The sequence below is a fragment of the Numenius arquata genome, chromosome Z (genome assembly GCF_964106895.1).
Source record: "Numenius arquata chromosome Z, bNumArq3.hap1.1, whole genome shotgun sequence".
Taxonomy (NCBI): domain Eukaryota; kingdom Metazoa; phylum Chordata; class Aves; order Charadriiformes; family Scolopacidae; genus Numenius; species Numenius arquata.
The window spans coordinates 23,553,800-23,569,700 of record NC_133616.1 but is presented as its reverse complement, the minus strand read 5'-3'; the positions used below and the strand labels follow the sequence as shown (position 1 = coordinate 23,569,700).

Here is a 15,901-nt window from a genome sequence, read left to right as displayed (position 1 = left end):
TATTTTCTCTCCCCTGTCCAGCTGAGGAGGGGAGTGATAGAGTGGCTTCGGTGGGCACCTGGCATCCAGCCAGGGTCAACCCACTACATTCCCTTCCAACCCAAACTATTCTATGTTTCTATGATTCTATGAAAACCCGATTATATTCCAACACATTTTATGTAAGAATACTGATTTGATTACCTCCCCCTCTCCAAACAGCAAATGGGAAATCTGTGAGAGCTTTATGTGCATATAGGATGGCAGAGTTTGAGCCATCTTGATGAGATCTGTGATTATGCATATTTGAGTTCAAAACTAGAGCTTAATCCCACGAACTGCTCTACCCTCAGTACCTTTAAAAATCACAGGAATTCCATGTGGTCACAGCAGTCTACATGCATAGAGAGCTTACTGGATTTGTTCCAAATTTTAAGCTTTATTATTTTGTCCATGGATTTGGCTTACAGACAGACCTTAACTCTTTTAGCACTGAACAGTATATATCTTGTGATCAGACTCCTATGTAGTAACAGTTCTTAGGTTATTTTTTACAGAAATGTCTGATGGCCTGAAATTAGTAACTATTTGGGTTAAAAATGAAAGCATTAAGCTGGTGTCTTTTCATCTTTGATTTCACTCACCATTCAAAAGAATAGAAATTATTCTGAAACATACTGCAAGGAAACCAGTGTAAAACCTTGAAAACCAAAGGTGGTGTAGGAGGGTTGCCATATCAATAGCTGTATCATAGGATTGCATATTCAAAATATGAAGGTGTAATTAATGAAATGACTGCTGCATGACTACTGCTGTTGTTATTAGCTATGCTGCAGAAAACATTTTCATTCCATTTTCAGCTCCAGATACTTAAATGTTAACTAAAAAAAAAACTCAGCGAGCTTCTGTATTTAAAGGATCATATCTAAAATGATGAAAATTCTCCTTTAAAGACATTATTTAGCTTTTCACCAAAATGTTTTTTGTTTTAGTTTGTTATAGTATACTCTTCAGACACATGTAATCATTGGAAGATAACGAGAAGGGAACTATAACGGCAGTTTATAATATTTTTTTTAAATAATTGTTGGTGTAATAATTGAGAGTTACAGTTTTTAACTAGAATCGATGTTTAAATAGTAGGAGTTGCAATTAATATTGTTAAATTGATAAGTGTGAGACTGTAAGAGGATTTCAGTTACGTTGAAAAAATTAAATTAAGGTTTTTGAATTGGTAGCAGTCTATAGACATGCTGCTGTAACTTCGTAACAGCATGGTAGACTGCTTTATGGAGCCGGTGATTACAAAGATCCACTGTAATCATTTTTTTCTTACTGGCAGGTGTCCTACTGGCCTGAGGCCAGCGGCTGTGAGTGTACTGCAGCTTGCGGTTTACACCAGAGTGTAGAAAATGCCGACACCAGCTGGCTGCACATAATTAAGCTGATTGTGGTCTGACAACTTGAACTATGATACAGATATGTGATAAATATACAAAATATCCTACAAATTTGATTCTCTGACACATTTTATCTACTTTTTTTCTCCTTAACAGATATGATATCTGCACTTATAAAAACAAGCCTTGTGGAACACTGGGTAAGATTGTAAAGAGTAATTTCAGCTTGTATTTGCTGTATCCTTGCTTTATACTCCGCTATTGATTTATTGACTGATTAGATCTTTTTAAGTTTATGCTTTCAAAATTCTGCAGTTTTATAAACATGAACAATAAAAGGTAACCTCAGTGGGTTTCGGCTTTGATACATTGCTGGAAGCTTAAATTAAGTGAGGTGCTGCTGTGTATTTCTTCTCTGGCAGATAATAGTTCTGATAAAACCTAGCAGACGACTCAAAGTTACTTCTTATAGAAAAGAACTTGCTGTTTATTTCCATTTGACCTGTCTCCATGATCTAGTTAAAAAAATACAAGTAAAAGACCTCAGGAAAGTTAAAACCAAACCAACAAACAAAAAAAAACTTTACAAAAGAAACAGGCTTTGAGGTTTACACTGTTGCTCTGTTGTGCACAGGGAGTACAGCTTCAGATTGCTCCATTTGCAGACCTAGAGAAAAATACAACAGTGATATAAATTACGGTAACATTGAAACTCCTTAAGACGATGCTTTGACAATGGGGAAACACACATAGCAACCTTAGGTGCAGGATGGAGAGCTATTGTTCTCTCCATAAATAAATTTGTCACCAAATTTACTACTACTTACTATAGTATAGTTATTACGTTTAACAGTTCTTTAATGTATGAAAGAAACAATTTTGAAAGACTAATGTAACATTTACTTTACTTTTTTTTTCAGTTTCCATCCTTTCATAAACCTCTTAGGCATAATTAAAGATACATTTCTAATTTGGCTAGTTCAGATTATTAATACTTTTCTCAATCTGAGTTCATAGTTGTATTTGCTTTCTTTCCCTGTATTACTGTATGCTTTGACAGCCTTAACTCATGTTAATTTTTCTACAAGTCCCACTCAAGTCAGCATGACGCTTCTGGCACAGAGATGTAGTTTACGAGGGGAAAGGTATCAGAATTTTGCCTGCTGTAAATGCAAACAATATTCACAGCATGTTTTAGTAAAAGGCAAATGATGATGACAAATTTCTAAATGTAACTAATTTTTTATGAAATCTGTGTGGAGGAGACAAAACTGAGACTGTCTGTATTGATGTCATAGAATTGTCGTCTTCTTAAAGGAAAGTTTGAAAGAGCATACATTCACACATGAGCCACTTGATATTTTTATGTGATATTTTTAACACAGATCATTAGTGTACTAGTTCTTACTGTATCAGACTTTGGCATAAAGGCAAATTCTGCCTCACTTGAATCCAATATATCAGATGATAGACTTTGGCAAATGTTTTATTAAACAAAAGGCTTGATTTTTTTTTTTCAATGAAAATCACATATGGTATCAGTTCCAACTCAGTCTTACAGGACCCTTGGCAACACAACCATGACAATGTATTTGCATTATAGGCATTGAATTAGAGAACAGACAAGGCCCTACGGCCCTCTTTTGCAAGGCATTTAATATGCTTACGTCCCACTGACCTCCAGTAACTAAAGATAAGCATATATTTAAGGAATCTGTGAACAAAAGTCTCAGAGAGGTCTCAAAAGGTCAAAAGAAACATGAATCATTGGTATTCTAGGAAGAAACAGAAGTAAAGAATTTCGTGTGGCATAAACATCTTTCTCCTATTCCAGTTTCCTAAACCAAGGAATCTTTCATGGAATCTCTTAGAAAAGATAGATCTCAGATGTCCTTGCAGCACGCCTGTGGCTCCAGTGAAGGACAACTTCTTTTTTAAATCTGAGCCATAGACTGAGTTCTTGACTTGATCTCTGTCACTTTCTGCAAGCATGGTATGGAATTACTTTAATCTGGTCCTGTAAGTCACTGAGGCAAGTGCTCAGTTATAAGATCTGAAGATAAAAATGACTTAATCACTCAAATGTGGTGGACTTTGCAGGGGAGCATGACAGTTGGTATACAAGTATTGCCATGTGATCTTCAGAATGTCATACTCAATTACAATAGCATAGGTGAACTGTAATTACTGTTTTCTCTACAGGTTGCACACTGCAAAAGTACACAATTTTTTTTCCATGGATAGTCTTTTCCATGGATAGTCTTCTGATGTTTTGTCCTGTCCTCAATGAGTGTGTCTACAAAGACGATTTGTTTATAGCTCTAGTACTTTTTTGATGCAAATTCTACAGACACACATTGTCACCTTCTGCCCATGTCAGTTTGGCTATCAGAGTAGTTTTGGTGTATGCAAACTAGATTTGTTTTGGAGAAAACTGAGTCAGAACACATACTCCCCAAATGCTCCATATATGCCTACAGGAGACAGTAGGGTATAAATCACTACATGGGCTGTATTCTCATGATATCCTGTAATATCCTGTATTTCACTTTAGAAAGCTCTGAACCACAGGTATAGTGAATATGTTCAGCCTATGGGATTGAACTGGTCCAAAGTAGAGTGTCCAACCCGCCTACAAAGTTATGTGAGGAGCCTCAATATCAGTGCTTCACTCTGCTGACTCACTCCTACAACTCCAAATTACTTGCTGATGTGGACACAGTCAGGAAGCACTTGTCATCTTACTACTTGCTTACTGTTAGTCCAAACAGAATAACTTGAAGTGCCTGCTCAAATAAAGAATACAATTTCCCTCTTCCACTCTCCCTGCCCCATTCCCTCAGTCTCCCAGCCAAAGTTATACTTTTTCCAGTATTTTTTTTGTTACAGTGTAGTTAACTGAACAGGTAATTTCCTTAAAGAAAGGATTACTGCTTCTTTCAGATAAGAAACTCTAGGGAGGAATACATTAAATAAATCCGATGTTTGGAGCTTTCTCTAGTGGCACTAAATTATTACTGCAGTATGTTGTGTAATAATCTGTTGCTGAAGAATGTGTAAGGTACAGAAGAGCCATATTCTTTAAATGCCAGTGGCTTTCTCTCTCTAAAGAAAGTTTTTAGAAGCGCTCGTAATATAATAAGGTTTTAATTCCAGAAGACGATGGGTGATAAGTGGAAAAGACTTCTATGGTTAAATGAATGCTTGTTATTAACATGTCTCCTCTCTCTTCATTGATGCATTCAGTTTTGGGATTTTTAAAATTTTTTTTAATGTACCGTGTGGGGCTTTTCACAGCTAAAAAAGTTGCTTGTGTGTTTTTATGAACCCACTAAACTTAAACAGATTTCTTTAGAAAAATAATGTGGATACATTTTGCTTTCTTCAGACTCAAGAATGTTAAAATAGAAATGCTTTCTTGAATTCCCTCTCCTGGCTCAAGTTACTAGGTGGTCCCAAGTTACCAGAAGTAAAATTTATAAATCTAACCCCTAGTCTAGACATTTTCCAGCACTGACTGCAGTTCAAAAAATATTAATGTCTAGCCGGCAAAGTGAAATTCCCCCCAGTGATTTTGCAAATGACTAGAAAGTTAACCTTTTGCCAACTGCTCCTTCTGTGCATAGAGGTTATTAAAAAGAATCCAGGCATTTATAACTAGGGCTTTTAAGACTGAAACACCTTGGCATGACCCTTTGTGTCTCCTTCTGTTTATTCAGGCTTGGCCTCTGTGGCTGGAATGTGTGAGCCTGAAAGGAGCTGCAGCATTAATGAAGACATTGGCCTAGGTTCAGCTTTTACCATTGCACATGAGATTGGTCACAAGTGAGTGAGTTTGTAAAAAAAAAAAAAAAGAATACCTTTTAATGTATCACCGTTTTGATATTAGTTTAAAAACAGATTATTTTTTTTTTCCTGCATGGCTGTACCATCTCTATTCTGGTGCTCCATGTTTCTGTATGTAGTATTAATGAGTGGCAGTACATTTATTTAGTATGTATTTAGTATTACCAGGGGCCTTATATTTAGAACTGAAGACTCACTGTTTACCCTTTGATTTCAGATTGCAATTAAACCTGTGCTTTTGAGATTTGGCTTGCAACCTTCCTTCTCTGTTTGATATTTTTAAATATTTGGCTTTCAAAATTTTCTTTTTCCCCTCCTCTTAGTTTTGTCTACTTTTCTTTATGAAACAAAAGCAGTAAAAAGGTAAATTTTTTGGTTTTTTGTTATTTTGTCTTAAATATAATTCAAACTATTTTCATTGAAACATTGATTCTGTTGTTAATATTCATACACATTTAGTCATCTTTCACTCAAGTGTGAGGTATATAAAACAGTCATAGAGCAGTAATAACATCACTTGTTACATCACTTGTCATGTAACAGTCATTACATCACTTGTTTAAGCATCAGCATATCATTTTAAAGAACATGATGTTATGAAACTGATAAAATCTGAGTAGAGTTTGGTCTGGAAATATTTCAGGTTTTTCTTCAAAAGACAGCATGGCTAATACATTGTGATGCCTCTAAAAAGACCAGGCACCTATTATCAAGAAGTTTCCTTCTTTGTTTACATGGGTTGACCAGCATTAAGTTATGGATGACATGTTTTTCCAATCATTAGCTGATGCAACTGCTAAATTTCAATGCAGACTGAAATGGAAGCTATCAATATGCTTATCAAAAAACAGGAGTTGGAAGTAAACACTTATTTCTAGCCCACCTATCGTGCGAGATAGTCACTGGGCCAGTATGACCTCATTTATATTATGTATAAAAAAACAACTGTAGTTGCACTGAAGTAGATGAATTTTAGAATCCAAAACCAATTGTATAAAATCTGAACAAAAATAATTTAAAACACATGTAATTCTCCTCATCTTCATTTCCTCTCTTCTTTTTCTTCACTTGCATGAGTTGAAAATGGTAGGGTAAAGCAAAATACGTTTCCACTGTTGAGGAAAGAGCTCTTCCAAATCACTCATAGTTCTGAAATTCTTGTTAATAACATCTCTTCAAGTAACAGGTGACCTTGCTGTGAATTTGTTACATGTTTAACAAGAAAAATAATTTTCCAATACCACATCTTCATTCTAATCCATATGTCATGCAACTACATATTTATGCAGGTTATTCCACAGATACATGAAAATAATTTAAATATATGCAGCTATTTTATCATGCAAAGCTGGCATGATGACAAGAATTGATTTGAAGAGCTTAGGCTTTGGGTAGAATCCCAGAAAAGCAATATAGTGATAGCATATATCCTGTGATCACAATATTTTTTTTTAATCATCTGTGTTTTCTACATTCCATATCTCTTGGCTTCTTATATGTAAGGTCTTTTAAAATTCTGAAATCTCGGCTCCTTAAATCTTTCACCTTATCCTGTAGCCGGCATGACATGTCAAATGCTGGTTTGAAAAGAAACTAGAAATCATATTCATTAGCTTTTATCCAATGCGCAGTGATTAAAGAAAGTTGCAATGCAAGCTTGGAGTTAAAAAAGAACACGCCATGTAGATACCTTCAGTAAAAGCTGGGAAGAATATTTGCCAAAAAATCTTCAAGGTTTATAATGTTTTGTGCTATCCATGCATCACCTCCCATTCATCCACACTCTGACTGAATGCCTCTGACTAAATCAAGGAAGTTGTTATTTCCTCTCAACTTTCTGTTTCCCAGTACATCCTAGAAGGTACTTGCATATGTGATTAAAATAATAATTTTGGGGAGCCTTTGGGGAGCCTTTTTTTCTTTGGCTGTACTGTGATGGTTGCTTTTCTCTTCAGACGTACATGGGAAATAAGAAATTGACTTCATTGTTAAATGAAAAGTAGAAGCATTTAAGGGAAGTGTCTACACTGAATATATAACATACAACAAAACGCACTCAACAACAAAAATGCACTTAATTAAATTAGAATGGGAGAATTGCATTTTGAAAGATCATGTTTCTATTTGGTATACAGTTGCCATGGAATACTGAGTTTTTTAAAAAAATATTGAACTGAGGGGTAAAATTCTCTTGTGATTAAAAGAAAATGGTATTTTGATAGACTATCCGTTTGGTTTCTGCAAACGGGGTAAGATTCCCTGATGGAAGTATAGCTCAACTTGTTGTCAGTTTCTAGTAGTTCATTAAATTATAGAGTGATGAGAAGTCATTAGATCATTCATTCTGACTTTCTGTATATCATGGTGTATTAAATTTAACTCATTTAAACTTGGTTTGATCCAAGTAACCTCCATTTCATTGAAGAATATTATCCAAAAAAGCACTTAGTCTTCAAGATTAAGTGTGAGAGTGTGTGTGATTATTAAGGTCAGTCAGGCTATCTGTTAAATATTTATAAGTATTTTTTAAAATATTTTTTTGGCTTCCATTCCTTACCACTTGTAGTATTTAAATGTGTATAACCCAGTTTTGGCCCAGATAAGCTGTGTGCAGTTGAGACTCATAACCAGCTGTTTTTATGGAAGATGACCGTACACTGTGATTAACTCTGTGTTTCTTTCTTGAGGCAATAAAGAAGACCTGTGTTAGCCTAACAGTTTTATGTTTGTTTCTCCCTGTGCATGGTTCTGAGAACAGACTTTTATTACTTTTAATACTTCCGTGAATCAGACAAAATTCAGAGCGGGCCCTTTAGCCTTCAGAATAGTGACTCTAGAAATTTGATTTATGATGCTTGACATACAGAATGCTTACTTTCCTACCACTAAATATTTCACACCAAAGAAATGCTTAAGATTTCTGGTAAGAAAAAATCACAACCAGTGATTTCTCATAGGAAGAGTGAGAATTGAATGTGTACCCCCTGCACTGCTAATCAAAGTTAGACTTTTTCTTCTCGGTGAGGAAAGGAACTATTTGCAGGCTAGAATATGCTCTTCTGCTCAGACAAGTTGTAAAATCCAGTCCAATTTTTTTTCTCTACCAGCTGAATTAGGTGGCTTTCTGCTCTATGCTTTTTCACTTGGATACTTTCTAAAATGCCTAACTTTCCCCATGCGTCCTGTACAAGATGCTTAGATGAACTGATAAGGAATTCCAGTTTCTGTTGAAAGGGGTATATCCCTAAAAGAAAGGCATTGTACCATGCATTGTTGCAGTCTTTTGGAGTCAACTAAGATCTGGAAACTAAATAACAAAGTGAAAAAGAGCAAATAAAACGGGGAAAAATAAGGAAGTGTTAAAACATGAGGATAGTGGACTAGGCTTAGAACAGAGAGCTCCTCGTAAAACTTGGAGTAAGAAAAGAATTTATCAATGGCAAACAGCTATTGAGGGCTATATGGAAGGAGCAGGGAGAAGAGGCTGGTGGCTTAAGTAATTTCTGAAAAGTTAGAATTGTCTGACATATAGAAGATGTAATAAATTGAAATTCAGAGAAGTTAGGCAGTCATATCTTCATGAAAAAAAGGTGTAAGGAATAATAATAAGATGGATAGATTATAGTCTAATGGAGTAAATTGACTTCAAGATGAAGAACAAGAACAGTATTTTAAGCACGTATTTAGTTCTGAATTAGTTCATACGGCTAAAACGTGCCTGCAATTCTAGCACTTTTTAAAAAGTTTTTTAGTCTGTATGAAAAGTAGAAAAATAGCATAAATACCCCTCCTCCAACAGGAGAAAGTTGGTCTTCACTGCTGGAGTAGAAATTTCTAACCTAGGAAATCCTAGACTACTTGCAGAAGCTGCTTCTCTTTTCCCCATTCTTCAGTGATCAGTGAGCTTCATGTTTGATGAGCTGCATTATAGGACCTGAGTTTGTGAGTGAGATGTTTTCTAGAACAAATGTGTGTCAAGGAATATATGTGTTGTACAACTGGAAGGAAAATACTCCAATCTGAGGTGATAGGGACACATATACCAAATTTCAAAATAGCTCTCAAAAATAGTTGAAACACAACCAGGATGTATTGTACTAACACCATCTCCTGTCAGCTCTCCCATGAACAGAGCTCCACTTGATAGCTGATGTCATCATCATTGCTTTATCTATAACAATGATGTCTTCTATCTTCAACTATAACAAGGCTGACAGACTGTCTCAAATCTACGGTGTATGAGCACCTCAACACCAGCCAGAACAAGTTAAAACTTGTCCCTGGGACTCACTGAGAATGGTGCCTTAAATTTTCAGGGACACTTTAAGTAACTTTTTTTAGTTAACAAAACCAAAACAAAATATGTCCAGTTTTTGGCTGGACAAGCCACATAAGACCATACCTAATCATATTCTTGCTCTTTTGCACCACTCTCCCCTGCCCCAGTCTTTTTTGTTAAAGAAACATTGTTTTATGTCTGCCTTTGGAATATTGCAAGTATAAAAGCACGCAACTGCTATAGTCTTTATTGGGACTCCAATTTTAATGATGTTTTGTGCATATAAAATGAAATGTCACAAACATAAGGCTAGAAAAGCAGTTCTGCTTGCTGTGACATATTTACAATATGAAAAAGGCTGGTGTCTATATCTCTGTGAAATATTATTTGAAGTTTAGAATTTACAATACTAAAATAATTTGTCTAACATTAAAGCATTCTAATCAAGGAAAAGGAATGTAATAACATTCTTCACAGATCTTAACAAAAGCATAAGAGGAATAAATGAGGGTGAAGAGAAAGGTTATCATAACCTTAGGGGCATCATGAAGTTCCAAAGGAAAGCTGAGCTCAGAAGTTTGCTTCCTGATTAGAGCCAATATTTTCGACTTTGACCTGCAGTGTAGAGACCTGATGTATTCATACTCTGGCTTTGTGTAGCACACAAACCTTACTTGGTAATACTCTCGTGACTTAAAAGCTGGATAGCTGTGGCAACGTAAACCAGGATGAGAAGTTTGCCCTCTATTTTTAATAACACTCCCATAGAAGTCTGTCACTTCCCCATAAGAAAGTTCAGGTTTCTGAATAGTCTGCATCTTCTTAGTAAATTAGGATTTGCTGTGCTTTTAAGAACTCCATATGTTATTTATTTCTAAATTATGCTAATATATATAAATTGTATTTGATGGGGTGTTTGATCATCAGCCATAACTCAGAACAGAATGATGCTTAGAAGGTAAATGGGGAAAATGTTATGATAGAAATACGTTAAAATTATGTTTAATTTCAAGGCAGGTATGCTTGTTATAAAGCTACCATTTTTCAATTAGTTTGTTTCCCAAGTTTTCACAGAAGAAATATATTTTAGCAAAGTCCAAGCTTTAAATTCTGCATTACTTCAGAATAAAGGAAGAGGGATGATCCAAACTATATAACCATCTTGAAATGCAGGAAATCGGCAGTTAAGGTTAAAATCCACATTAAGACATGGAAATAAAAAGTGAGGTAGCTAATTAACCTTGATTCCTCCCTTGAGGGGAACGATGCAATATCAGGTAGTTTCAATGTTTGTGATCCTGCATTAAAATAAATTGATTTTTCAAGACCATACTTTTTAATTTTTTTATTTATTTGCAATGTCATTTAAAGATGAGTTGCAATTTGCATGCTATTATGAGGCTATAACCGATAGTTTTATAGTGTTGGCTAGAAATACATGGAGAGCTACATAGAAAGAGGAGAACTTGCTCTTATGAGGTGTATGGGGGATAAAGTCAAAAAAAAAAAAAAGGAAAAGTGCTGACCTTCTATTACTATGAAGTCATAAAACATGAAGATTGTATCTTCTCCAAAACCTTATCATAACATCATGTCAATTCACAAATACGTCACTTCTAGTATACATGAGAATAATTAAGAAAATTGCTATGTATGTCCACACAGAAATTGAGCTTTGTTACACGTAGTTCATAGCTCTGATATTGTAGGGGAAAAAAAAAATCGTTTATTCTTTTATAGTAGATTATGTTCACATTTGTGCACTTTTTGTTGAACAAAATAATGCTGAAACATGTTAGTTTTCCCTTTCTTATCTCCTTGTACATGTTCTAATGTCACTAAGAAAAGGAAATTTGAAGCTGTGGTAACATTTACAGGTACAGGGAAGCTGGTAGTTTTCCAATTTTTAAAATCTGGGCTGTAAATACACATTCTAAGCTATCCGAAATACATATATAGATTTAAGTGGGACCTTTTTAATAATTATAAGTACAACATATTACAAAAAAAAAAAAAAGAATACAAAGTTTATGAAAAAGTTGGTATCTAATAAAATAAACGGGCAGTTTTTACAAGCAAATTATAATTCACCCTTTAGGTCTTATATCTAATACAAGACTGCTTGTTCAAGCATGCCTTCCATCTTCTCACTGCAGTAGAGATTTACTGTTAGAAATTTCTAAAGTAAATTCTAAAGAATTTACTGCTAGAAATTTCACTGGTGCACTTCATGACCCTTCTCTGCCTTTTGCTTCATTTTCCATAAATGTTGAGAGAGCAGAGTGTCTAACTGATGTGCTGAGTCATGGGAGGAAGTTCTGGCAATGTACCTGATCAAGGTACTTGGCTCTAAAATGTCCCATTTCACTCTTAGCTTGTACATTCATTTTGTCTCTCCTAGTGCAAATTAGTATAATAAGACTCCTTAAGGTTAAAGTTTCTTTTCTCTCTTAGAATGGAAGGCTTATTTTTCCTAAAGAGTTACATGCAGTTATGCAGCTGTAAATCAGCCTCCGATAACGGACAAGAAGACCAAGTGCTTGATTTTACAGTATTTCTCTTGCTTGTGTTCCTGTAACTTTGTTGCCTCTCCCGACTCAAGATTCTCAGTCTCTGGTATGCTTCTTCCATACGCTGTTAAACAAGTGGCAGAGTGAAGTAAGAGCCACTGCTTTAAAAGAGTTACGTCAAATTTATATAACTAATTACTTGGTAAGTGATTAAAAAATAAGCATACCCTGTTGAATTTAGAAAAGGGAAACATCAGAGTTCTCTGCAGTTCTGAGACCCTAAGAATGCTAAGAAATGGTTTGATATGCAGATCACTAGTACTACAGTTGGAAAGCAGAGATAATTTATTGTCAATGAGAAAAAGTATTTCACTCAGGTAGTACATTTCAGATAAATTTTCCAGTGCTATAAAAGTGCACGGTGTACGAAATAAACCACAGTGAACAGTACTGAGGAGCATTCAGGTTGGTTTGGATCTGTCTTCTCTGAATCTTAAGTGTTTGGATGGAAGCATCCTAGCTGTCTCACAAAAATAACTGTTGTCATTTTAGATACACCAGCAATATGTGTTTTGGCAACCATAACCATCACAGTTAAGAACCACCTAACAAATCAGTAACCTCATCTTAAATACAAATGAAATTGTAGGTTCCTGCAGTATTGCTCCTTCGCAAGATAAAGGAAGGGTAGATGAGACGTTTACATTCCCATCCCTCCATCTGCTTATACATTAGGGTCTCTGGTTATCTATTGCTGTTTTATTCAGTACAGCTGAGACTAGTTATCTCTCCTGTGATTTTTGAGGTCAGATCTTAAGTTGGATGTGTATTACAAATAATTCCCTCAAATAATTTTTTCAGATGTAAGGAAAAACAGATTGCCAAGGAAAAAAGAATCTATTCCATTACAGATGTTAGTAAATGAAACAGGCACAGAGCACTAGTCAGATGTGCTGCTGCCTTAGCATTTTTTAAGTATACAAACTATAAGGGAATTGCAGGAGAGTTTCAATTATGATTTTAAAGTTCTTAGTGTTACTGCTTTGCACAGTTCTTAAATGTAATATAGGTGCTCTTTTGGGAAAAGAGGAGCCATAATGCTTGAAAAAACCAGAGCTGCTGGGTTAAACATCTTTCCTTGAGATGGTATGTGGAAAGGTAACTTCATAGAGAAACTCCTGTGTCGTCTGAGAAGACTTTTCTCTCTCTCCTTGCTCATCTGGCTGTTCTTTTAAAGACAGAATTATATTGCTGGTTTTAGACAGGCTGTATAAGCCAGTGAAAGAAATAAAGTCTGCATCTGTTTAGTGAATTTAAAAAGGTAAGTAAATTGTAACAGTGGCTCAACGAAGACCGTTTTACGTTCCTTCCTTTTTTCCCTGCCTTCCCACCCCAATCTAATTGCAAGCACGCTTTTTTAAAAGATGTAGCTTTAATGTAATGATGGCCAAATATAACCAACACGTTCTGATAAAAATAAAACTGGTACTTTATACAGAAATGTGTTTTCATCTGCAATCCTGACCGTAGGAGTGCAAATTACTGGGCTGTAATGGCATGCTGCCACTACTGTCTTTGGAAATACATGACAGTAATTGCAAAACCCCTTTCCAGGCATCAGAAAAAATTACTTGTACCTAATGATCAGTTTCCTCCTAAATTCAGAAGCAGGGACAAGTAGGAGAGCCTTCTTGGAAGGGGAATAGATGATTTTGGTAAATTAATATTTATAAAAAGTGAGAATACCATCAACTCATGAAAAAGCATTGAGTTCCTGTGTGCATCAGGAATCACAGCTACCATTCACATACATGTTTTTTATCAGGCATTCCACTGCCACCGTCAAAACCACCATCTTTTCCTCAAGGAGAGCTGGTAGAAGAAGGAAAGCTATTGAACTTCAAAGTTTGTTCTTTTTTTTGTAGGCCCAAAAGATACAAATTTTGTTTCCCAGACAATTGAAGCCTGTAATTTCTTTGACAAATGGAATACACTAACTAAGGATAACACGGATGTCAGATATAGTCAGCATGATCCAATTCAACTTTTTCCCACACACCCAAATACCCATTTCTATAAAGAAGTCACTTATAGAGATTATTGAAAATTAAGGTTCTCTCTTCTAAGGAATTGTACAGAGGAAATAAAAAGGAAATGTTTCTACTTGAAGTACCCCAAATTCTAGGAAATAATGGCAGTTGAGAAGTAGGTCAAAAAGTACATTTTTCATTGTAAAATTCTGGTTCATTTTGCTGCATTGTACATCTAAATTCTTTCCTCCCAAAATATATACTGATATTGAAGACCTGTCATACTAATTAACACTGGTCTGAAAGTTTCATTTTAATACATACTTTGCTCAGATGAGTTGTTTTTGAAGCTGTATTCTTTGGGTGTGAGGAGCATTCTTCATTTGATAACGAAATAATCTTAAGTGTCAGTCAGACCTTTCCCATGTGTAATATAGCATATGGCTTTCTGCATTTATGAGATATCATACACTGAACTAGATCCATGCAGGCATTGCTACAGACTAGGTATTCCATAGGGAAACATCCCACAGGCAAGGAGGTGATGCTTCTTTGATAGAATCATAAAATTGTCGAGGTTGGGAGTGACCTTTAAGATCATCTAGTCCAACCATCAACCTAACTGATAAAAAAACCCCACATTGCTAAACCATGTCACTAAGCACTATGTCAACCCGTCTTTTGAACACCTCCAGGGGTGGTGCCTCAACCACTTCCCTGGGCAGCCCATTCCAATGCTTAAAAACCCTTTCAGTGTAAAAATTTTCCTAATATCCAATCTGAACCTCCGCTGGCACAACTTGAGACCATTTCCTCTTGTCCTATGGCCTGTGACTTGGGAAAAGAGACCGACCCCCACCTTGCTACACCCTCCTTTCAGGTAGTTGTAGAGAGCAATAAGGTCTCCCCTCAGCCTCCTTTTCTCCAGGCTGAACAACCCCAGCTCCCTCAGCCTCTCTTCATAAGACTTACTCTCCAGACCCCTCAGCACCTTCTTGCCCTTCTCTGGACCTGCTCCAGCACCTTGATGTCTTTTTTGTGGTAAGGGGCGCAAAACTGGACACAGTACTCGAGGTGGGGCCTCACCAGTGCTGAGTACAAGGGGACGATCACCTCCCAACTCCTACTCACCACGCTGTTCCTGATACAGGCCGGGATGCTGTTGGCCACCTTGGCCACCTGGGCACACTGCTGGCTCATGTTCAGCCGACACTTGACCAACACCTCCAGGTCCTTTTCTGCCGGGCAGCTCTCCAGCCACTCTTCCCCAAGCCTGTAGTGCTGCCTGGGGTTGTTGTGACCCACATGCAGGACCCAGCACTTGGCCTTGTTGAACCTCATACCATTGGCCTCAGCCCATCGACCCAGCCTGTCCAGATCTCCCTGCAAAGCCTTTCTGCCCTCAAGCAGATCAACACTTCCACCTACCTTGGTGATTATGAAGTCCTTCTCTGGCTCCTAGGAAACATCCATAATTCACTGATGTTTCCATGCAATTAATGGGTTTTGGGAGGAATGGTTAGTTAATACCTTGTGCTTGTAGGTTGTTGTGGTCAGCTGAAGAGATGAAACAGTACCCAGTGTATTGGACCACAGAGTAAAATGAAGGTCTTGTATTTTATACCACATTCTGGAGCAATATGGTCAGGTTAATATAATGCCACTATCACTGTTTTCAGTGAAGAAAGTGGCATGATCTGGCATGAAGTGGTATTGCCCGGATAAATGGTTAGCCTCTTACCTACTAGCACCATTTGAATCTTCTGGCAATCAGTCCTAAAAGTTTCTAGGAAATCAAAGTGGAGTTCCTTAACACAGTTGTGTTCCTGAATGATGAGTAAGAAATCAGGGAGTCAG

General features: G+C 36.4%; 1 protein-coding gene across 3 annotated transcripts in view; it reads left to right on the top strand.

The window, feature by feature from the left end:
• ADAMTS6 (ADAM metallopeptidase with thrombospondin type 1 motif 6) overlaps positions 1 to 15,901 on the top strand; it is a 153,059-nt gene that overhangs the window by 55,180 nt on the left and 81,978 nt on the right. For all 3 annotated transcript variants that reach the window (XM_074166099.1, XM_074166098.1, XM_074166097.1), the window contains 2 exons: positions 1,536 to 1,579; positions 5,099 to 5,204. In XM_074166099.1, coding sequence (XP_074022200.1) covers positions 1,536 to 1,579; positions 5,099 to 5,204 — 150 coding nt within the window. The remainder of the gene's footprint in view (positions 1 to 1,535; positions 1,580 to 5,098; positions 5,205 to 15,901) is intronic.